A 24,631-nucleotide genomic window follows, 5' to 3' on the forward strand; every position below is an offset into this window, starting at 1 on the left:
ATCATCTAGACAAGACTTCAATTATAGCTCAAACACAGCATTGGTTTGTTAAGGGGAAGTCTGCCTGACCAATTTGATTGGATACTATGATGCAGTCACAAAAGAGCTGGATGCAGAGAATAACTTTGATATTATATCAAAGATTATTCTCTGCAAAGATTATTCTTTGACTTAGATCTTAGAAAGGCTTTTAATACTGTTGCACATGGAAGACTACTGCACAAATTGGAACAGTGTGGCATTGGAGGCAAATTGCTGCTATGGATAAAGGGGTGGTTGAGGGGGAGAAGACAGAGAATGGTAATCAATGGACACTGCTCATCGTGGACTAATGTTATTAGTGGAGTCCCTAAGGGTTCAGTGTTGGGTCCATTATTGTTTTCTGTATTTATAAATAATATTGATGATGGTACATCAAGCTAATAATGTCCAAGTTTGCAGACGATACAAAGGTTGGCAGGGTAGTTAAGGACACTGCTGCAACAGGATCTGGAAAGGTTGAGCAGATGGGCTGAGAGGTGGCAATGAAGTTTAACATTGACAAATGTTAAGTACTATATGGGAAACAGCAACCCCAGAGCAACGTATCAACTCTGTGGTACTACACTGACAGTGGTAGAGAATGAAAAGGACCTGGGGGTAATTGTGCGGGTAATTGTGTGATACGAAGTTCTCTGAGCAGTGCAGACGGGCTGCAAGAGTAGCTGATGGTGTATTGTCAATGATATACATGAATTTTTATAGCAGGGATAAGAAAGTGATTATTCCCTTGTATAAGGCAATGGTCAGGTCAGGCCACATCTTGAGTACTGTATACAGGTCTGGAGGCCTCATTTCAAGAAGAATGTAGAGCTGCTGGAACGAGTACAGAGGAGGGCAACAAGATTAGTGAATGGAACAAAGGGTTGCTCTTACGAAGAAAGGCTTAAGTTTTGCAAATTACAATGTCTGGAGACTAGGCACCTGCGAGGTGATCTGATAGAGGTGTATAACTGTCTAACCCCAGGGGCTCACATCTGGTGAGTATGGCTTGGCACACCTAGTGTTCTGAGCTGGATATCATCATTCTTCTCTTTCTTGGTGATTTCTTTCTACTTCTGATTCTTGTTCTCTCTCTCTCTCTCAGGATAATTCAGAAATTTTTTTTTTTTTTTTGGCTGGTGCTGCATAAGCCTCAGGCTTCCTTGCACCTTATACTAATAATAATAATAATAATAAAGCCTTGAATGGTTTGAGCATGCTCAATGCTGATGGGATTTTTCCCCTTGCTCAGAATAATCACCTGAAAGGGCATAAATTCAAATTGAGGAAAGACAGATGTAGGATAGATGTGCAGAAATTTGCCTTTGGCCAGCGGGTAGTTGGTTGGTGAAACAGACTTCCATCCCTTGTTGTGGAGGTTGATAGCCTAAATAAATTTAAGGCTCAGCTGGACAGGTATTTCGTATGAATGGAGGGGTGAAGTGGAAGTTTTTTTTTTTTTTTTTTGGCTGATGCTGTATAAGCTTGCTTACTTGCATCATATGCCTCTACTAATGCTAAGCCTCTGTATTGGTCTATTTGGCCTTAGAGTTTTTATTTAAAGTTAATAAAAGTCAGTGTATTTGTAAGGTTTTATTGCCAGCTCCTGCAGAGGATAGTAGGGTTAACTCTGTGGCATATGCAGATGATGTTGGGGATCATAATAAATGAAGAATCAAATGTTTTCTTTCAGTATATCAGGTGAGTTTAGGACCTATCCTGAATTAGGTAAAAATAGTATCATTATGGGGTGATTAATAGGGAGTAACAATTCCCCAACAGATTGAAGTGGTCATGAACTGTATGATTGTCTTGGAAGTGACTTTTTTTTAGGGAGATTGTTGTTTTTGTCATGAAAATTTTGAGACACCTTTGCATTGTCTCAACCTTTTCCAGTAATGGGGGAATAGAGTACTGAGCCTACCATCTTTTGAAGTAAGTGTAGTTGGTGCTGGCTCCATACTTGATGCTTGTGTTGCTGTGTATCAGGATTATGACCCAGATCATGAAGTTTCTTTGTTTGTTTTTCCAGCAAAGGTAAAGAAAGCCAACACAAGAATGACGAGAGACATTGGATAACTTACGTGGAAAATTAGTTTACCGATATGGCACTATAGCTCTGCTTACTCGGTAAACAGATGGTAGGTGTTATCGGTCTGGAGCAAAGTCGAGAATGATATATTGATTGACAAGTAGACTTGGAAAACGATGTGCTGATTTGCTCAGGACCAAGATATCGAGGAGGAATATTACAACTTTCTGAAAGTGATAAAGCCCAAGAAACCTATAGGGAAACAGAAATCCAAAGAAGAAAAAATTAGTCAAGAAACACTTGTCATGATGAACCAAAGACGACAAATGAAGAGCAAGAAAAACACTGACAGGGAGAAAATTGAGTATACTGAGTTATGCAAAGCCATTAGAAAGAGACTCAGAGAGGACATAAGAAGATTTAACACAAGAAAAGTAGAACAAGCATTAAGGGAAAACAAAGGATTTAAATCAGCAGCCATGAGCAGTAATACAGAAAGACAAATGATACTGAAACTGAAGAATAGCGATGGCGTACTTATAAACAGCAGAGAAGGCATAATTCAAATAGCAGAAGACTACTATAGAGAATTATACAAGGAGCGAGGGAATGATACCAGCAGTGGGGAAGATGGATTGCAAAGTAGCAACACATACGACATACCCGATATTCTTCCTGATGAGGTAGAACATGCATTGAAGAAAATGAAGAATCGGAAAGCCCCGGGGGAAGATGAAGTTACTGTAGAGTTGTTAAAATTGGGAGGAAGAGACATAACACAAAAACTGGCAAGGCTCTTCACAAAGTGCACTAGAAAAGGTGTGATGCCTAAGCAGTGGAATAATGCAATCATAGTTTTGCTGCATAAGAAAGGAAATAAATCAGAAATTGGAAATTATAGACCAATTAGCTTGTTATCCCATATCTACAAGTTGTTCACAAGGGTCATTACTAACAGATTAGAAAGAATACTTGATGAGAATCAACCGAAAGAGCAAGCTGGCTTTAGGACAGGATTCTCAACTATGGATCACCTTCACGTAATATCACAGCTAATGGAGAAAGCAAATGAATATAAAACACCATTATGCCTGGCATTTGTGGATTATGAAAAGGCATTTGACTCCATACAGCATAAGGCAATGTTTCGGGTACTGGAAAGACAAGGCATAGATACTCCATATATTATGATTTTGAAGAAAATATATGAGAGTGCTACATCCTTTATTAGACTAGACAAAGACAGTAGCAAATTTAAAATCGAGAAAGGAGTTCGACAAGGAGACACAATATCTCCGAAGCTGTTTACTGCTGCCCTTGAAGAAGCTTTCAGAAGATTAGACTGGTCACAGAAAGGAGTCAATGTGAACGGAGAGTACCTAAACCATTTACGATTTGCAGATGACATTGTGGTCATAAGCCACGATCCCAAAGAATTAGAGGAAAATCTTAATCAGTTATGCACAGTTAGTAAGGATTTTGGACTAAAGATGAATATGGCTAAAACAAAAGTAATGATGAACAAGTATGCCACGGAAAGGGAAATAATGATTGAAGGAGCAGTAATTGAAAAGGTGGAGTCATATACTTATCTGGGACAAGTTATTAGCTGTAATAATGATAAATGGCTGGAAGTCAAGAGAAGAATAAATTTTGGATGGATAGCATTCAGGAAATATAGTCACATACTGAAGAGCAATATCCCAGTTTGTCTGAAACGTAAAATAATGAATCAATGTATACTCCCCACCATGACTTATGGAAGTGAAACTTGGGCACTCACCAAAAGAATGGAAGAGAAGCTGAGAACTACACAGCGAAGAATGGAACGAATCATATTAGGAATCAGACTGTTAGATAAGAAGAGAAACACATGGATTAGGCAGCAAACTCAAGTAAAGGACATTCTTATCAAAACTAAGAACTAAAATGGTCTTGGGCAGGACACATAGCTCGAAGACATGATGACAGATGGACTAAGAAAATAACGGAATGGTATCCAAGAGGAGCTAGAAGAAAACCTGGAAGACAAAGGCGGAGATGATAGATGAAATTCATGAGTTTTCGAGTAGTAAATGGATGGCCAGTGCTCAAAACAGAAGGAACTGGAAAGTTGCTGGAGAGGCCTTCATCCTGCAGTGGATTGAAAATGGCTGATGATGATGATGATGATGATGTGCTGATTTGTGCGCAAACGCAACACACGATAACATCGGTTTAGTATTACTTTAGTAGCACTAATGGTAACTTGCCCTAATGGCACATGCCCTAACCTTTTTTCACCATTATTTCGTAATGGTGAAAAAAGGTTAGGTTACCTCGACTTGAATCCCATGGGATCTTGAACCCTTCCTGAAGTGGAGGGGGTAACCTAACCTTTTTTCTTTAGAATCACAGTCATAAAAAAATTATTTTTTTCCCTTGTTCAATAATATGCCCTGTAGCTTGTCGTCTGTCGCGCCCACCACCAATCATTTCATCGTTTGCCATGCCTACCTGTCAATCAATATATCCTTCTCGATTTCTGCTCCAGACCAATAACGCCTACCTTCTGTTTACCGAGCGACCAGCACTAGAGTGCCGTGTCGGGAAACTAATTTTCCGCGTAAGTTATCCGACGTTTCTCGTCGTTCTCTTGCTGGCTTTCCTTACCTTAACTGTTTTTCCATTACTTCAGGAATGATTGACATCAGGAAGTTAATCAGCAATGGGTACAAATGGGAGATAGATTTGGAACTATTTTTACAAGGAGTTTTTCAGGCTTCTAGTTTATTCCACATCTGAAGCGAGGATCACCAATGGAATTTCGAGAACATCTCTATTCTAACCACTGGCAGGTACAGGAAATGCAGACTGTACAAAGAATCCTTCATTATTGGCATAACCATCAGTATTAACCGAAACAAAGGCATGCAGATAGACACTAACAGCATGCATGTTTTCAAGAGCAGAGTGTTACGGATGAAAATAAAAACAAAAACAACAGAAACCATAAACAGTTATATCTTGATAAAAGAAGCCCTATCCTCCTCCTAACATATTTTTGAACCCACCCGTACAATCAAGATGCTGACAAAGATTATCTGCCAAACAGATATATAGTCCTACAACATTCAAATCCCTATTCTCTTACTTTTGGGTACAAATTGTTATTGGCCCCAGGATACTTTAACCTGAGTTTTGATTCAAAAAATTCTTAGTTTGAGAGTACAGTATAGAACATATAATTAATTTAAAGCTGCTCTCTTGGCTGATGGGGTCATAAAGGACAGCATTACAGGAATGTAAGTATTTATGGCTATCTGTTTACTTAAGTTTAATTTTAATTTTATTAAATTAAATTAAATTTTATATTATTTTATTAAATTTAACCGTATTAACTAGAGGAAGAATCCCATTTTCTCTTGCTCAGATTCTGCACCTGAGGGAGCATAAATTCGAATTGAGGAAAGACAGTTATAGAATAGATGTGCAGAAATTTGCCTTTAGCCAGCAGGTGGTTAATTGCTGGAACAAACTTCCATCTGTCATTGTGAAAGTTGACAGCTGAAATAAATTCAAGTCTGAACTAGACAAACCTTTGGAGTGAATGAATAGGTGAAGCGGGAAGGTTTTTTTTTTTTTTTGGCTGATGCTATATAAGCTTGTTTTCTTGCATCACATGCCTCTACTAATGGTAATGCTAACTAAATTGTTAACTAATTTAAAAATTATTTAAACTTCTAAAATTAATCTTTACGTGATGCTTACTAATAGCTATCTGTTGACAAATTCAGGATCTATTACACGTATAATTACTAAAGACTAAATATTAACAAATTAAGAAATTATTAACCAAATTAATAACTTTATGTAAATGAAGTCACCATAATTTAGTGACTGTAAAGACAGCATAACACAGTTGTGCTGTCTTTAGTCGCTAAAGAAATGGTACAGGAAGTACCATAAAATGTCTGAGAAAAATCTCTAATTCCTTAAGAAATTCCTTAAGAAAAATCTGTAATTCCTTAAGGCAGATTACACTGCATGCAGGTTGAAGTGCCAATTATTTCATCAATTCCATTTTACAATTTTTTAAAATATTTTAATGACTTTTACAATTATTTTATATTTATACACTTTTTCTCAGGTTTGATTTTATTTTTGATAATAATCCTATTCTGTTGTTTGACTATATAAGTCAAAATAGGAAAAAAGAATAATATTTAAAAGCATTTTTCATTGTTTCAGTTTTTACAAACTTGTGAGTTCCTCAAAAAAATTCACTCCAGATCACATGCATCCAGTCCAGAAACCCACTTAAAAACAAATTTTAAAGTGTATTATATTTCAAAATCTCTGCAGGTTTATTAATCACATCTACCATGTTACCAAGAGAAGGTAAACAGAACATAGTTCATTGAAGAGATGAGATGTCAAGTATGTCTATTATGCACTGAACTTACCCTCCTCCTCCTCCATCTGAGTGTGTTTGCCTTTTGCATAGTTTATTGCCAAAATAGTTACCCATGTGCTCGCAAAATCTTCTTATTGTTTTTATTAATAGCAAAATTTCAGAAATTCCTAATGTGCCTTGTTTCTTTAATTTTCCATTTTTATAAAACCTTGTTCACTGCCTTATCTTAAATTTCTTAAAATTTCTTTTTTATTGATTGATTTTTCAATCTTAAATCATTTTTAGTTCAATCTTAAAATTTCTTTTTTATTGATTGATTTTTTTGCATAAATATATTATGCTCATCAACTTCTGATATTTATTTTGTCTTTTCTCTTGTTTTTGTGTACCCATTGAAAATACAAGATACATCAAACCTGTCGTATCTCTCCAATGTACATTTTCCCACAAATATTTTGACACTAAAAAAGGAAGAGCACCAAAAAACATGCAAAGTTAAAAATCAAAATATTCAAAGTTGTTAAGCATGTATATTTATGCAAAAGACCAGTTATCAAAAAGGATTTTGATTATTGGGGTGAATGAGATTTTATAAGTAATACCATGGGACAAGTACTACATTAGAAAATTTTGAAATTTCACTATTGATAGAAACAGTTGAGAGATATCAAGGATAAGCACACACACACACACACACACACACACACACACTGGTTAACCTTTTTGATAATTAACTGTGAAATAAGGCATAGACACTCAGGAAGAGGAGAAGGTGGAGAAATAAGCTGGTTAAGGCTAAGAGGACTGTACATACAGACCTGCTCGATGTCACTTCATGAACTGTTTTCAAAAAAGAAAAGTGTTTTTTTTTTTTTTGGTATTATTTTATTATGTGATCAAGAAACCAGTAGAGGTTTTGAAATATAATGCGCTAATAGATTTTTATCATGGAGCAAAAGTGTTACTGATTACCCAGTATCTGCACATTATTTTTATGTTCAAATTAAAACATTTAAATAATGTTTAAATAAAAAACATTATTTAAATGTTATGTGATATTAATTTGTATATCTTTATTCTGCAGCATTTCTGAACTCCAAGAAAAAATAGATAAACCATCAACACCATTACGACCTATACCTGATAATGAAGAAGCACCTCCTGCTATTATTGACTATCAAGAAAATATTACTGCTGTTGAAGGTACTTTAAAAATATTTGAAATACCTATCCCATTAAAGGACACTATTTGTTAATTATAAAGTATTATAATTAATACTTTATAATTAATAAAGCACATTGATGCATCTTAATGTAATTTTTAATAAAGAAATTTGAGATAAATTAATTTTTGGAATTTAGATGATATTAATTCATTGGCAGTCTTGCTGACCAGTTGTGCATAATAAAATACAATAAAATAATACAAAACTAAAAGTGATAAAAATAAAATAATATGCTAATTTGAGCAGTAGTTTTTAAGCATAAAAACTTATATAGCACTGTTGTTGTTGTTATTTTGTTTTTAGGAGCATTAGCAACTAAGGCCATATTGCTCCGGGGATATGCGGTGGTCATTCCTGACCTTTCCGCATCCTCCGTATTTAGTCACTCATGGGCTCGAACCCCGGTCTAATCAAGAAGCATGTGCTTCGCACTGCTGCTCCCTGCCCACTTGGCTACGGAGGCACCATATAGCACTGTATAATAATATACTATTAATATTTTATAATATTAATATTTTATAAAACTGTTTATAATGCTTTTAATGCAGTTTTAGTAACTATTTCTCATTAATTGTTTTTCCTGGTCTAAATATCACATTTTGCAATAGCAGTATGTACAGTGTGATTTATGACATTATGTTTTAATTTTTATGCAAAACTTTTATTTCATTTATGATTATGTTTTAACTTCAGATTATTCTTTAAGTCATTTCCAGTGAAAAATATCATCATAAAAATAGGTATGTGCACTATGCCTGGCAAAATAGCACTGTTTTAGTTGTGACAGTTCTTGTTTTTGGATAACTTGTTTTGAAATGCCAGTTTTGAAATGCCAGTTGCACCTATATAATAAGACCACTGGCAGTCAGGTAAAAGTTGTGCACAGGATATTGCTGATTTTATAGAACATTTTCAACTAACCAGTAGAGACTTCTTGAATTTTTAATATAGAAAAACACTTTCTCTAGTGTTTTTTCTTTCTTTAGCAAAACACTATAGTTTTCAGTGTGGAATATATGCTGAATGGTGTCAACTTGGGTATCAAATGCCTTTAACAAATTGTTTGATTCCAGCTTAATATGGAGTGGAGGAAGCATGACTGTTTGTTGAAACCAATGGCTATTGTTTACTACATTGTGTGCAAACCAGTTCTGGAAAACCAATCTCTTCTTCTGTAGTGCTAATCTACTGCCATGCTGTACTCCCAGAGCCAGAGCAAGCAAGGGAAGTGAGACGACCTTGCAAATGCAGAAGGAATCTCATTCTTGAATTCACCACAAACTTGCCATTTATACTGGTCATACCTGGTCCTCTGTAACTCACGTTCACATTCTAACATAAATATGAACAGTTTGTGTAACAGGAATCAATAGGTGTATATCTAAATGATATTTCCTTTTTTTTTCTTTTTTTTTTCGTCCTATGTAGAAGTCCTGTAGCTAAGATTCAGCAGATTTTGTTCTTTTAAACTCAAGATATCAGGAGATCCACATTGGACTTGGACGTGGCTTGACTTAAGCCCCTAACTAAGTCTTTCAATTTTTGCTGATTAGGGAAATGTGACACTTTACTTCATAGGCTTCTGAGATGTAAACCTAGTTATCCTGTTCACCAGATTCATCATCCAGTTCTGAAGGCTCTTCTGTGAAAAGTGATTATGGAATTAGCTGGTCATCATTATGTGGCACTGTAACAATAGACATTTTTTGGAAAAAACTATATTTTTTAATCCACAGACTTCATAAATTTTGATATAATATAATACAAAAGTATAATTCATCATGATGATCTGTGAGCTCTCCATATTTGAGGTCTATAAGAGAGACTTACACATACGACTACCACAAAACTCCTGCAGTGTTGACCTGCAAATTTTGCAGCAGAAATGTGGTGCTCACAGCTTATCTTGATTGTATATAGGTATTACAAAATAGGCTACACATGCACTGCAAAACTTGGTGCCACCATCGATGTTATGCTTTACCTGCCTCTGCCCTATATAATAGGAGATAACTTACACCTTTGTTTGGTAGCTATAAAAAACTACAAAAAGAAAAAAAAAAGTTATTATATGAGTACTTATATATCACACTATTACTATGCACTTATGAAATACATATAAATGTATTTCATAAGTGAAATTGACTAAATAACTTTAACTAACTTTAAAAAAACTCACGTTGTGTAAGAGTGGTTATTTAGAGAGAAAAATTTCATGGAAAATCACCATGTAATGTCATTTCTTAATTATAATAAACAAACATGTTTTTGATAAAAAATATAATTATATAACTGTTAGTATGAAATTTTGGGTGTATCCTTTGGGTGTATACTGTTATTGCCATATTGTTGAAAGAATAATAGTTTTTTTTCAGTTTGGGCGTAAGCATATGTAGCTGTATATTTGACCAGTCACATCCCCCTCCCCGCACTACAGGTGACATTTGGTTGGGACGCTCTTGAGCCAAATTTAGTGACCTAGATGGGTTGTATAGACTTATATTATAGATGTTGTATAGATTTATATTATATCTGTTTATAATTTTCTTAATATAAGTCTGTAATGACTTAAAATACATTTTAACAGGATTACTCAGTTATTTCATCTGAATTAAATTCAAGGCAGAACTAGACAAACATTTGGAGGGGAATGGATGGGTGAAATGGGAAGGGTGTTTTTTTTTTTTTTTTTTTTTTTTTGGCTGACTGTGTATGCTTGCTTTCTTACCATTAGCATTAGTTGAGGCATATGATGCAAGAAAGCAAGCTTATCAGCATCAGCCAAAAAAAAAAACCCAAAAAAACCTTCCCATTTCTTGCATCATATGTCTCTACTAATGCTGATGCTAATGCTAATGTATCACTGTTCTGGAGTTTTCTTCTGTCATTTGATTAGCTGGACTGATTTCTCTGGCAATTTTTGCTTGTTTCAATTGTTTTGATAAACATTTTTTCTTTGAATAATCAGCAACATTATTCTTTGAAATGGGTCCTTTCATTTTCATTAATTATTGTGGTTGTGGCATATTATGAAGTTCACTTCTTTTGATTTACCATTAGAGAGAGAGAGATTGAAGCTGATCTTTGGTCTTCTTTGCCATGCAGTGAATGGAAGATAGGGTCTAATTTGGTTGTTTATATTGTGGGTCTTTTTTGTATTATCTCATTCTCAAGGAAACTTGTATGATTCTTCTATGTACATGCTCTACACTTCCATTTTAATTTGTAAATTGATTCTCTTGCATTGTATTTCTCTTCTTCCTATCATGTGAATAAGTTTTTTAGTGATCAGTTCATGTGTAAAAGTGGATATGTTGAAATTTTTAACAAATTTGATTACCATGTGGCTTACTCCAGTATGTACAAGATAACAATGTTTGTTGTGTGTGTGTGGTTCCTGTTGTGGTGGTGCCTTTTTGTATTCTTTTGTGGTGTCAGTTATACTTTTGCATTTGTTGTTCTGGCTTAGTTTCCTGATGTGATTCAGTTATTGAGTTACTTCCCTGCCCTTGCAATAAAAGACTCTCCATAAAAGATCACCTAACCCCTATTTTTTATTAGGGTAGAATGAGTGATAGGTATTTAAAACTATTCCTGATTGTGGATTTTTTTTAATATTTTTATAATTATCCTATTTTTCACACTTATTAATATGTTCAGAAATGGGAGTCGCTTGTTGTTCTCTTTTCCATTTTAAATTTAACAGTGGGAGTATTTCTGTTTAAGAATGTATATAAAAATGTTTGATTCTGTTCACCTTGTGCCATATTATTAAAATATCGACTACAAATTGACCCTAGGTTTTGACTAAATTTCATATTTTCCTTAACACTCTCCATTATATAACATTGTGACTGCTAATAGTGTGATGATAATCAGTTACATATGCTGATGCCCTGTAATATATTTATACTCTTTTTTTTTTTTTTTTTTTTTTCTGAAAGTGAAATAACACTGGATCCTCGTGAAGGATCTGGTGTTATTAACAGTACCGGAATGATTAGCAATTGCAGCTACAATGTTATAAAATGGGTAGTGTCTAAGGAAATTTAAATTGTCAAAGTTAGTGGAGTAGGTTTCAATTTTTAAAGATGGCAGTGGCAGGGGGGACTCATGAGACTGCTTTATAGATACAAAACATTTGAAAAAAATGCTCTGTGGAAAATGTTTAAATGAATTACCCTGTAAGCCACAAACATATTTGTTTCAGTGGTAAAGTATCACAAAAGGAGAATTCCAAAATGGCTGATGAGAGTTGATTCAACTGAAGAAGAAAGCATGGGATAGCTACATTTTATCATACATAAGAACTACAAGGATATGTAACAATCACAAATTGGGATACTACAAGAATATGTAACTATCACAAATTGGGATACTACAAGGATATGTAACAATCACAAATTGGGATACTACAAGGATATGTAACAAAAGAAAAGTGAATGTTTAGTATGAGAAATTACAGGCAAAAAAAAAATAAATAAAAAAATAGCTAAGAATAGAGACAGGAGTTCTTGTAGTGAATGCAAAAATGAAGACAGTAAATCACATGGATCCCCTCCAGGTCAAAAATAATGAAATCCAGCTGGAATTGCACATGAGTTGAACAGTTATTTTATATCCATTTTTACAACTGAAACCACACTTGAACTGGGGATGGGGGCAGAGAAGGAAAGTCAGATTGCAGTAAGATTAGTAGTGTAATGATCTGTATTAGAAAAAAAAATACTGAAGCTGATGGAGGGTAAGGTCTTGGGTGGGTAGATAGGGTACATCCTGCTAATTTAAAGAATGCAATAAAGGAATACACCAGTACTCATAGGAATGCTAAGGGGCTACACTGAGATCATCACTAGAGTTGGGGTGATTTATTTAGACTACAGAGGTGCAAATGTCCTGTCAATTCATACCAGTGAACAGTGCCAATGTGAATGTAGATCCTACATCTAATGAAAATAGTTGAATTTTTAATTGAATATTTGCTTCAGATAACATTTTGAGATCTGATTGTTTTTAGTTACTTATATAGTAGCATTTCTGTATGTTTGTTTTCATTTACAAATTACATAATTTTAAATGGAATCATCTTTGAACATTCAGTTCAAACAACGTGCAATATTGAATATCACTATATAAGTGTTATCCACACTTATACAGTGTAAAAAAGAAAGAAACAAAAATGTTTCTTTTTTATAGTTTGGTATGACTACTAGGTCAGAGAAGTTTAAAGTTAATCATTTTGTGGGGAAATTTCTATCAGCTTGGCCCCCGCTTGTTGGTAGAAGGAATTTGTTTTGTAGAGATGGGATACATTTAAACAAAGAGGGGGGGGGGTGCAAGAATTTTTGCCAGTATTACTGAGGATACCTTAAAGGTTCAGGGAGAGCGCTAGTTTGGGAGCAAAAGGGGGTAATATAAATACGCATTTATCTGATTGGTCAAAGTAACACTTGCACATACCTCAAGAGTTCTTGTTTGTTACTGCAACAGAACTTATTAGCAAGTTCTGAGGGCAGAAACATTTCAAATGAGCGGGTAGCTAATACCAGGCAAGCAAGCTTAAATAACTTTAATGGGTGCATCAGGGTAGTTAACTATACAAGAACATTAAGTCTTAATTGTTTATACAGTAATGTCAGAAGTGTCTTCAATAAAATGAATGAATTTGAACTGCTGGTTAGGACAAGTAATGCTGACATGATAGGGCTTGTGGATGTTTTACATGCTAGTATAGAATCTGTATGGTGTGGAGCAAAGGTATAATGAGAGTGGGAGTAATCTACAGGCCAAGTGATTGTGAAGATTACGATGAGAGCCTCTATGTGCAGATGGAATGGGCAAGTAAGCATCAATGTCTTATTATGGGTGATTTTAATTTGCCTCTAATTGATTGGAGCAAATGGGAAGGAAACTCCACATGGGGACAAAATTTTTAAATAAACTAGATGATTGTTATTTGTATCAACATGTCAGGGAAAGTACTAAGGAAAAGAATATTCTAGACCTCATCATCACCCATGAACCAGATGACATAATAGGGGTGACAGTACAGGAACCAGTAGCAGGAAGTGATCATGGTGGCCGATGGAGAGAGAGAGAGAGAGAGGGGTAGCAGTAGTAAAAGGCAAAGGAATGGGTTATAATTTCAGGAAAGGAGCACAATAGCCTGTATTAACTGGGTAGATATCACGCAGAGAGCGAATCAAATCTTGAATGCTTATATACTATTAAAAAATACTCCACGAGGAAGATTCCAAGTTGGATGAATAAGGAAGTTGTGAGGTTACTTGAGCAGAAAAAGATGGCATGGAAAAGTTACAGAGCAATAAAAAGTACTGGAGCCTATAACAGTTACAAATTTATCTGTAATAGTGCCACTGAAAAGTTTAGGCTGGAAAAGGCAGATTATGAGAAATCACTGGCAAAGAGAGCAAAGAGTGGGGATGAGGAATTCTTCACATATATAAATGCAAAGAAGAGAAGGACAAACCAGATTGAATCCTTATGTAATGGACGTGGGATAGTATTAGATATCCCATCTGAAGTTGCAGATGAACTCAACAGTTACTTTGCATCGATATTTACAGAAGAAAAACTCTTTGTGTCAATGAGAAATTATGGGAGTGAAGTTGAAAAAAAAACATAATTAATAATGTTGAAATTCCGCATGTTTATTTAATTAAAAAACTTTTGAGCCTACAGGCTAGTAAGGCTCCTGGGGTTGATGGTATATACCCTGGAATCTTAAGGGAGGCAGTAAGTGAGTGCATTGAACCATTGAGGTTAATTATGAGAGCATCACTGGACTTGGGAGTGATTCTGTTGGATTGGAAAAGTGCCAATGTATTTCCTATACATAAGGGCAGTTCAAAGAGTGATGTGAGAAATTACTGGCCAGTCAGTCTAACTTCAGTAGTAGGGAAAATCATGTAAACAATGATGGAAAGGGTGGCATTCAGGATATTTAGATAGAAATGGAATTTGGAATGATACTCAGCATGGTTTTGTAAAGGGAAAATCATATTTAACTAATCTGGTTAATTATTTTGACAGGGTCACTCAAGAGCTGGACTCAGGGAATAATTCCGACATTGTTTATTTAGATTTCAGCAACGCATTTGACTCAGTCCCACATGAGCAGTTACTTTATAAGCTTGGACATGTTGGAATCACAAGGAAAATCCTTAGATGGATAGCTGGATGGCTTCAGGGCTGGAGGTGGAGGTTTGTGATAAATGGTTATTCCTCCGATTGGGTTGATGTAATACCCCTAATACTGATCCTAGGGGTTTGATATACTCCTAATACTGACCCTAGGATCAGTATTAGGAGTATTAGGGGTATCCTAATACTGATCCTAGTCCTAAATGAGTGGTCCTAATACTGATCCTAGGGGTACCCCTAGGATCAGTATTAGGACCACTGTTGTTTTTGATTTTCATAAATGACATCAATGAAGGGATAGAGGGTGTGATGTCTAAATTTGCAGATGATGTAAAGATTGGTAGAGTAGTTAATGATCGCTGCAAGCAGAGCTTTTTCAGAATGACCTAGATAGACTTCAAGGAGGGTCAGAAAAATGGCAGCTATGCTTTAATCCAGCAAAGTGTAAGGTATTGCACCTGGGGAACAGTAACCCCAAAATAACTTATACACTTGGTGGACTTGAACTAAAGCCGGTAGTGGAGGAAAGGGACTTGGGCATTATGATATGGTCAGACACGAAGTTCTCTGAGCATTGTAGACAGGTTGCAAGGTAGGCCTATGGTGTCCTATTGATGATTTATCAAACAGTTGCTAGTAGAGATAAGGATATCATAATCCCATTATATAAGGCTATTGTTAGACCACACTTTGAATACTGTGTTCAAGTATGGAGTCTGCACCTAAAAAAAGACATTGTGCTTCTTGAAAGGGTCCATAGATGGGTAACTTGCCTTGTGAGATTGGCAAAAGGGCATCCATATGAGGAAAGACTTTGAATATATGGGTTGCAGAGCTCCAACTAGGCACCTTAGAGGAGACTTGATTGAGGTGTTTAAGGCTCTGAGAGGCATAAGTAAAATGAATGATGACGAAATTTTCACGATTCTAGAACTAGGGGCCATAATTTCAAGTTACGGGGGAATGCTCTTTAGACTGGATTGCAGGAAGTTTTATTTTAGCCAGCGAGTTATAAATTACTGTAATAAGTTACCTACATGGGTTGGTAGAGGCTGACAGTTTTGGGAAATTCAATGGTCAGCTCGATAATTATGCATAAGTGGTCTATTTCCTTCTTATTTTTATTAAATTTTCTTCTTATTTTTATTATTATTTTTTATTTTATGTTATTTAATTTTTTTTTTTTTTTTTTTTTGGCTGGTGCAGCATATGCCATGACTTTCTTGTACCATGTGGCCATTACTTATACTAATACTAAGTTGGACAACTCTAGCTGATAGCAATGATCTCCTCCTCCTCTTTGAAAAATCTATTTTTGTGCTGCCATGTATTAAATTGTATACACTATTAGCTGGAAACTTAAACAAGAGAAAGCAGCATTGAATGGAATATTATAAAACAGTTTGTACGTTAATGGATACATTCTTTGAAGTGACCTTTCAAAACACATATATTATACTTTTCTCAGGGGCCCACACATGGAAAACATATATGCGTGTGCATAGTTGCAAAAGGTTAAACTAACTTTTAAGCATAATGTTTTCATGATTTTTGAACATTATTGCCACAGTCTTTAAAAGTAGATTAATGTTTGTTTGATTTATTTTTAGGTGGAGTAGCTTACCTTTCTTGTGAAGTTGAAGGTAATCCTGTTCCAGAATTTAGATTTTTCAAAGGAACTACTGAAATTTATGAGGGTGGTCGCTATAAAGTGATAACAGATGGAGAAACAAATACTGTCTGTTTTTGTATACGAAAAGCCAAATCTGCTGATGAAGGAAAATACAAAATTTTAGCTTATAATAAACTCGGAGAAGACAGTGTCAGCATGAGTCTTTTTGTTGGAGGTGAGCATTGTTTTGTGTGTCCATAACATTGTTCTGAAATAAAGTTTTGATATTAAAGGAACAGATATTCATATATCTTTTATTGAATAATCCACAATCAATGTTTTTAATTTCATTACTCATATAATAAAATAGATTTGGTCATAATTAAAATGATATAGCTGCCTGAATGCTTTAACCATCACTTCAGTTATTTTAATTAACATCTCCTTTCCTTCAAATTATCTATATAATATTGGTGTGAATATACCATAGATCACTCTTGGTATATTCACACCAGTATGGCAAAAAACATGTTTGTAGTGTAAAAGGGCATCATTTTATCTGTATCTCATATTGTGCTCCTCCTTCCCAACGAGTTGCCATGTATTTCACTACCTCGAATAAGTAACACTTCACTGAAAGAGAAGACTACTGTTACTTATTCTCAGTGGGCACCACCGCCCAGCAGCACCATTTCAAGGCATATTTTGTATATGTGTGGGATAATAACTCGACTATCCACTTGTCTCTATTAGACTTAGAAAAGCAAAAAAGTAGAGGGAAAGTAATAGTAGGAGTGGAAGAGGAAAAGAAACAGTGTAGAAGAATGAAAGGAACAGTAACTCCTTTAACTCACACCACTCAAACTCATCGAATAGGCAATGCTTCCCCAGTGGGGAAGACTGTTGTTACCTATTCTTGGAAACTTTGGACATCATCAGGCTCCCCCAGATGGCACCATTTCAAGACTTTTTGGCCTTTCATCGGTGGGTGGGTGGGCAGGTACTCTGGTATTGCAGACATGACAATCCAGTTGTGAAGGTAATCACACAATATGAGAGATGCTGAAAGGTGTACATGATAATGTATAAGTTTAACTCAATGCAACAAGGCATCATAGGTTTAAGAGTATAAATAATCTATATAATATTGGTGTGAATACACCATAAATCACTCTTAAAGGCAAAAAAACTATATTTGTAGTGTAAAAGGGCATCATTTTATCTGTATCTCATATTGTGTTCCTCCTTCAAAATGAGTTGCCATGTATTGCACTACTTCAAATTATGTACAAAGTACATAATTTACTTATGTACTTTGTACATAATGCTGTTAGTATAAAAAAAATTTTAACGTAACCCTACAGGGAAAAAAATATATATATTGTAGGGTAGATTAGATAAGATATGTGAGCCATCCAGGGCATGCCCCCCTCCATGCTGAGTTCTTCTGACAGGTATGTGATCATTCAGGAATGTTGTAACTTCATTATGAAAAATGTGACTGCACACCATCATGCTGAAACAAAGCAGTTTTACCTCTGGCTACTGGACATCAGTTACGTATTTAGCATATTGCAGTATGTAATACTGCTGATTCTTCACTCAGCAAAGAACTGACTACATGTACACTTTTTCAGCAGTAATGACCCAGAATTTGTTAAAATATGGAGATTTTCACTTAAAATGTTCATAACTTTTCCTCTTTATCTTTTTACTTACGTGAAATGCTGGCTAATTACTGGAACAAATTTTTGACAGATAGATGGCATCATTGACAAGCAAATCCATTTATCTGAGGATAAAATTCATATATTTAACTTTGTCTTTCTCCATTGTAGCACTTCCAGCTTATAAGGGTGAAGGGCACGATAGTAATAAAATCAGAAAATATGATGCTTCTACACACTTTGGCATCTTTCCTTTCATTGCACCATCCACCTGTCCATCAAATCATAGTTTACTGACAAACAACAATTTTTATATGCAAATTTTATTGGCTGGTATGCTTATTTGATAGGTGACATTTTATTTTCTGAATGTGTTAATACATTCTGTTGAAATATACAGGGTGTCTCAAAAATATTGGTGCAAGCGTTTAGGGGAGGTAGGTAACATCTAAAGGAATGCGAATTGCATTGGAACCCATAACCGGAAACGTCACCGTAAGTCAGTACATGGTACTGTTCATCAGTTTGCGAGAGGGAAAATTTCTGGTTTACTCATTCAAGCAGTAGTCGCCGCACGAAGAGCATGCATCGATATACAAACTGTGAGCTGGCAGACATGCACCTAGTGTATGGATTAGCAGAGGGCAATTAGACGAGCCGACCGGGCTAGCCGGGTGGGTAAAGTGCCTGCCTGGCAACCCAAAGGTCGCGGGTTCGAATCCCGCCTCGGACTTGGATCAAAGTACTGCAAAAACCGTGGGAGGTGCATTATGGCCACAGAAGCCGATGCGCCAACAACTACCCAAAAAAAAAAAAAAAAAAAGAGCCGCTCACCGAATTTATGGAGAACGCTTCCCAGACAGACATGTACCGGACCACTGTTTGTTTGCACATGTGTATCAAAATTTGTGCGATTATGGGTCATTTAGAGGTAACAGGAGTAGTGCAGGCAGACCACGTTCAACGCAAACTCCCACCATGGAAGAAAGTGTGTTGAATGCCGTCCAGAATAATCCTACTACCAGCACACGTGCCATTGCCTCTGCCTTAGGAGTGTCCCATTGCAGTGTACAGCAAGTCTGGCACCACGATTCCTTACACCCCTTTCATCTCCGAAGGGTTCAGTTACTGCTTTCCCCCAAGATCATCCTGCATGTGTGGCTTTTGCACAGTGGTTTCTCCAAGAAAGTGTTCAAGACTTGAATTTTCCAGCCTATGTTTTGTTCACGGATGAGGCTTATTTCGCTCGGGAAGGCTTATTCAACAGCACAATGCTCATGTGTGGGCTCAGGACAACCCGCACGGTGTGCACCCCCATGCGGCACAACATCGCTTTGCAATAAATGTGTGGGCAGGTATGGTCGATGACTGCTTAGTCGGCCCATACCTGTTACCGTCCCGCATGAACTCCACTAAATATTGGATCTTTCTTGAACAAGTTCTACCACAGTTACTTGACAATGTTCCAGCAAATGTGAGACGCAACATTTGGTTTCAACATGACAGGGCGCCTGCCCATTATGGAAGGTGTGTTCGTGACCATTTGAACAGGCGTTTTGGGCGTCGATGGATTGGCCATGGTGGACCCGTTGCCTGGCCCCCCACACTCACCTGATTTATCGAGGTGTGTGAATTGCCTGTGGAGACGGAAATGAATCTCATGGCAAGACTCGTCTGCACTGCTGCTACTGTCAAAGAAACTCCAGGTGTGTTCAACCGTTGGTGTCACGCATGCATCGCGCCTCATGGTGGAACCTTCGAGCATCTGTTGTAACATCATGAAATGCATCCATCTCGTACTCCATTATTAATATTATGTCAAATAAATGTTTGCCACTAATTACTGTCTTGTGTCATTTCTGCTTCTTGGGCTTCTGCTACTACTTTCCTCTGACCTCTCCGGTTATGGGTTACTATGCGATTCACATTCCTTTAGATGTTACGTACCTCCCCTAAACGTTTGTACCAATATTTTTGAGACACCCTGTATATTACTGAAACAGACTGAATTTTATCTGCCTGTTTATTTTATGTCCTAATGCACACATAATGATCATACTCCCCAGTGGTATGGCAGACATTAGTGTACCACATAGCAAATTCCTGCCATCACACATCAAATTCCTGCCACTAGTGTACCATATAGCAAATTCCTGCCATCAGAAATGTTTCTCCTTCTACAAGCATTATGATTTCATACAGTGAGTTCTGGTGATGAGTTGCACAGATTTTTGACCTACCATGGTTGTTGGAAGTTGCAATGTGATACACTCAATGCTGTCATATTTCAACCCATGGCATAAAGAGTACACCAAGTTTTTTAATTTGTGTTCCACTGCACAGAATCCCACCCATGGGGGCCATTGGTCAAAACTTTCCATGTGGGAAGGGTGCCTCTAATTCTAACTGGTTTTAAATCAGTTGTCTGCTGTTTTCTTGTGTCTGATATGACTATGTTGATGGTAATTTCTGCTTATAAATGACAAGAAACTGTACAAAACCTTTTCTTTGGTTCCTCTGTGTGAGGTATTTCATTGGGCAGTCGGAAAAAACAATTTTCATGCAGTATGTGAGCCCTCTAATTTCAGCCAGATCTGTTTTTGCATGGGACAGTTGCCCAGGCTTGTGCATATTCAATATGGCTATGTTATCAGTGACGCAAATATCTTTATATGATTGACTATCCTATACCTTGCATACTTATTGAATTCACTTTTTTTTTTACTCAAAAGCAATTTTTCTTTTTCAGTGAAAATTGCCAAATAAAATGAAAGTGAAACTTTCTTTGCTTGAAAAATGTCATGAACAATTAACACAAAAAGACTACTTGTAAAACCAATAGATAGTTTGCATAGAGACAAGGTAGGCATAGAAACAATCTTTGATGAGCACATAGCAGAAAACAAAGTTTTTTTAAGCATATTGAATCATCACATTTTCAATTTTGCCTTGTATTCTGTACACAGAACAAAAGGTTAAACTACCTACTCTCCTTCTGATTACAGTAGGCTTATATGATGAAATATGGCAATGTTCTGATGGAAACTTTTGACCAGTAGCCCAATGGGTTATACTGCAGATATGAATGATACCTCACACTTAAGAAGTGTTGGTCACCATTTTCACACTGCTGGTGCTTTCAGATTTTTAACAGATTTTAATCAACTTTTATAAGCAAATATTTAGCTATAAGATTATAGCAATTATTCCTCTTTGTGGGGCCTTTGGTAATAACAAATTTCATTGCAGTATGTTAGTTTATGCAGTACTTTACATTTGAATGCATACCCGTATGCAATACTTTACATTTGTCAATGTTAAACTTCAGTTGCCACCTCTCAGCCCATCTGCTCAACTTTTCTAGATCCTGTTGCAGTAGTGTACTCTCATTACTGTAATTAACAACCCTCCCAACCTTCGTATCATCTGTAAACTTAGACATTAAGCCTGATACACCTTCTTCAATATCATTGATAAATACCGAAAACAACAATGGACCCAACGCTGAACCCCGGGAGGACTCCACTAATAACATTAGTCCATAAAGAGCAGTATCCATTGATAACCACTCTCTGTCTTCTCCCAATCAACCATCCTTTAATCCATTGTGGAAACTTGTCCTTAACGCCATACTGCTCCAATTTTTATAGTAGTCTTCCATGTGCCACAGTATCAAAAGGTTTCCTGAAATCCAAGTATATGATATCAAAATTATTGTTTGCATTCAATTGCTTTGTGACCACATCATAGTATCCAATCAAATTTGTCAGACAAGACTTCCCCTTAACAAACCCATGCTGTGTCTGAACTGCAGTCTTGTCTAGATGACCCTGCAACACTTCCTTAACCAGTGACTCCATTATTTTCCCTGGAAGAGAAGTTAGACTAACAGGTCTGTAATTACCTGTGTCACCCTTTCCTCCCTCTTTGTGAATTGGGGACACATTTGCACATCTACAGTCCATGGGGACTTCCCCTGAGTCCAATGAAGTTTTCATAATTATGGCTAAGGGTTTGCTTACTTCCTTTGCTGCTTCCTTTAATATAACTCTATAGATTCCATCCATTCCAGGTGCCTTTCTTATGTTTAACCCTTTCTTCCCTCTTTGTGAATTGGGGACACATTTGCCCATCTCTAGTCCACAGGGACTTCCCTTGAGTCCAAGGAAGTTTTCATAATTATGGGTAAGGGTTTGCTTACTTCCTTTGCTGCCTTCTTTAATATAACTAGATAGATCCCGTCCACCCCAGGTGCTTTTCTTATGTTTAACTTCAACAATTTCTCTTCCACTTTGCTCTCTGTTAGAGTTTGATAAACTTCTGGCATTCCCCTCCTTGAATAACTCCTCATGTGTGAATGCAAAATACTCATTCAGTTTATCAGCTACCTGAGCAGGATCATCAATAGTTAAACCATCTATGTTAAGTTGACCAATCGGATTCATTCTTTCCTTCTAGAGTTCTTTGCTGTTTTTCTTTGCATCCTTTGCCAAAAATTTCTCGTTATCTGCCTTCGCCTGCCTAACCTCATTTGTGACTTGATTACAGACTAGCCTATATCTGCCCTATGCTTCTGTGTCACCTTATAATTTATGTGCATCCCATGTATTTTTCTTCTCTTCCACAAGCTGCATTAATTCATCTGATATATACATTTAGGCCTAAAACTTGAACAGTATTTCTTAGTTGGTATGAAAAGTCTTGTACTCTCCAAGATTAAGTCCCTGAAGGCTTTCCATATAGAAGTCACTGTTGATCCCACTGTATAGAATTTAAAACCTCTCTGAAAGCACTGTAATCACCTTTACAAAAGTAAAATCCCTTCCCCTTACCCCTGACAGTAGTTACATCTTTAAGTAAATCCCACCTCAGTACACTATGATCACTACCAACTAGTAATTCCTTTATCTGCACATTAGGAATGTGCAGATAAAGGAATTACTAATATTCGAAGATTATAATAATCTTCCAATATCAGCAGTGAAGAATCAGATCAAGAGTATTACTCCTTCTGGTTGCCTCTCATGGTTGCCTCTCATCGTGGACTAATTTTATTAGTGGAGTCCCTCAGGGTTCAGTGTTGGGTCCATTATTGTTTTCTGTATTTATAAATAATATTGATGATGGTATATCAAGCTTAATGTCCAAGTTTGCAGACGATACAAAGGTTGGCATGGTTGTTAAGGACACTACTGATGCTATGCTGCTGCAACAGGATCTGGAAAGGTTGAGCAGATGGGCTGACAGGTGGCAAATGAAGTTTAACATAGACAAATGTAAAGTACTACATATGGTAAACAGCAACCCAGAGCAATGTATCAACTCTGTAGTGCTACACTGACAGTGGTAGAGAATGAAAAAAACCTGGGGGTAATTGTGCAGGCAGATATGAAGTTCTCTGAGCAGTGCAGACGGGCTGTAAGAGTAGCTCATGGTGTCTTATAAATGATATACAGGAATTTTTCTAGCAGAGATAAGGAGGTGATTATTCCCTTGTATAAGGCAATGGTCAGGCCACACCTTGAGTACTGTATACAGGTCTGGAGGCCTCATTTCAAGAAGGATGTAGAGCTGCTGGAACGAGTACAGAGAAGGGCAACAAGATTAGTGAATGGAACAAAGGGTTGCTCTTACGAAGAAAGACTTAAGTTTTGCAAATTACAGTGTCTGGGGACTAGGCACCGGCAAGGTGATCTGATAGAGGTGTATAAAGCCTTGAATGGTTTGAGCATGCTCAATGCCAATGGGATTCTTCCTCTTGCTCAGAATAATAACCTGAGAGGGCATAAATTCAAATTGAGGAAAGACAGATGTGTGGAAATTTGCCTTTAGCCAGCAGGTAGTTGGTTGGTGGAACAGACTTCCATTCCTTGTTGTGGAAGTTGATAGCCTAAATAAATTTAAGGCTCAGCTGGATAGGTATTTTGAACGAATGGAGGGGTGAAGTGGAAATTTTTTTTTTTTTTTTCTTTGGCTGATGCTGCATAAGCTTGCTTTCTTGCATCATATGCCTCTACTAATGCTAATGCTAATGCTCTCAACATATAGAAAACAGTTTTCTACATAGTTGCCTCTTAAACATCCAATAAATCCACAAAAAAAATTTGCCAGTGTGCGAGTGGCCAATGCACAAGTTCCCTTATTTACCGATTATATAAGCTTTTATAAACAAAACTATATAATTGCAATATCACGGAAATCTTATTCTATTAAAGCAATTGAAGTTGTATAATGAACAAAAATAATATTGATCCTAATGTATTCTTTACATAATTTAATGAAATAAGAATAATATTTTTTATTTTCAAGGATATATAATTTAAATTTAATTAAGTTTTAACTATTGTTTGTTCTCACATTTGCAATTTTCAATTTTTACTAGATGAGAGTGGTATGGATTTCCGTGCCATGTTGAAACACAGGTAAGGTTTTTTTTTTTTTTAACTACTTTGTATCTTAATTAATCTTATGAATTTACTAATTGTTAGGGAGGAGGTACAGTGAATACCATTG

The 24,631-nt window shown here is 36.3% G+C and overlaps 1 protein-coding gene across 2 annotated transcripts in view; it reads left to right on the forward strand.

Moving 5' to 3' along the window:
- Window positions 1–24,631, forward strand: part of LOC150079033 (twitchin-like) — a 2,795,346-nt gene that overhangs the window by 621,394 nt on the left and 2,149,321 nt on the right. For both annotated transcript variants that reach the window (XM_090382361.1, XM_090382360.1), the window contains 3 exons: window positions 7,534–7,652; window positions 16,450–16,686; window positions 24,501–24,540. In XM_090382361.1, coding sequence (XP_090238487.1) covers window positions 7,534–7,652; window positions 16,450–16,686; window positions 24,501–24,540 — 396 coding nt within the window. The remainder of the gene's footprint in view (window positions 1–7,533; window positions 7,653–16,449; window positions 16,687–24,500; window positions 24,541–24,631) is intronic.

This window comes from Mastigoproctus giganteus, chromosome 10, assembly GCF_048544385.1.
Source record: "Mastigoproctus giganteus isolate SK-2022 chromosome 10, ASM4854438v1, whole genome shotgun sequence".
Taxonomy (NCBI): domain Eukaryota; kingdom Metazoa; phylum Arthropoda; class Arachnida; order Uropygi; family Thelyphonidae; genus Mastigoproctus; species Mastigoproctus giganteus.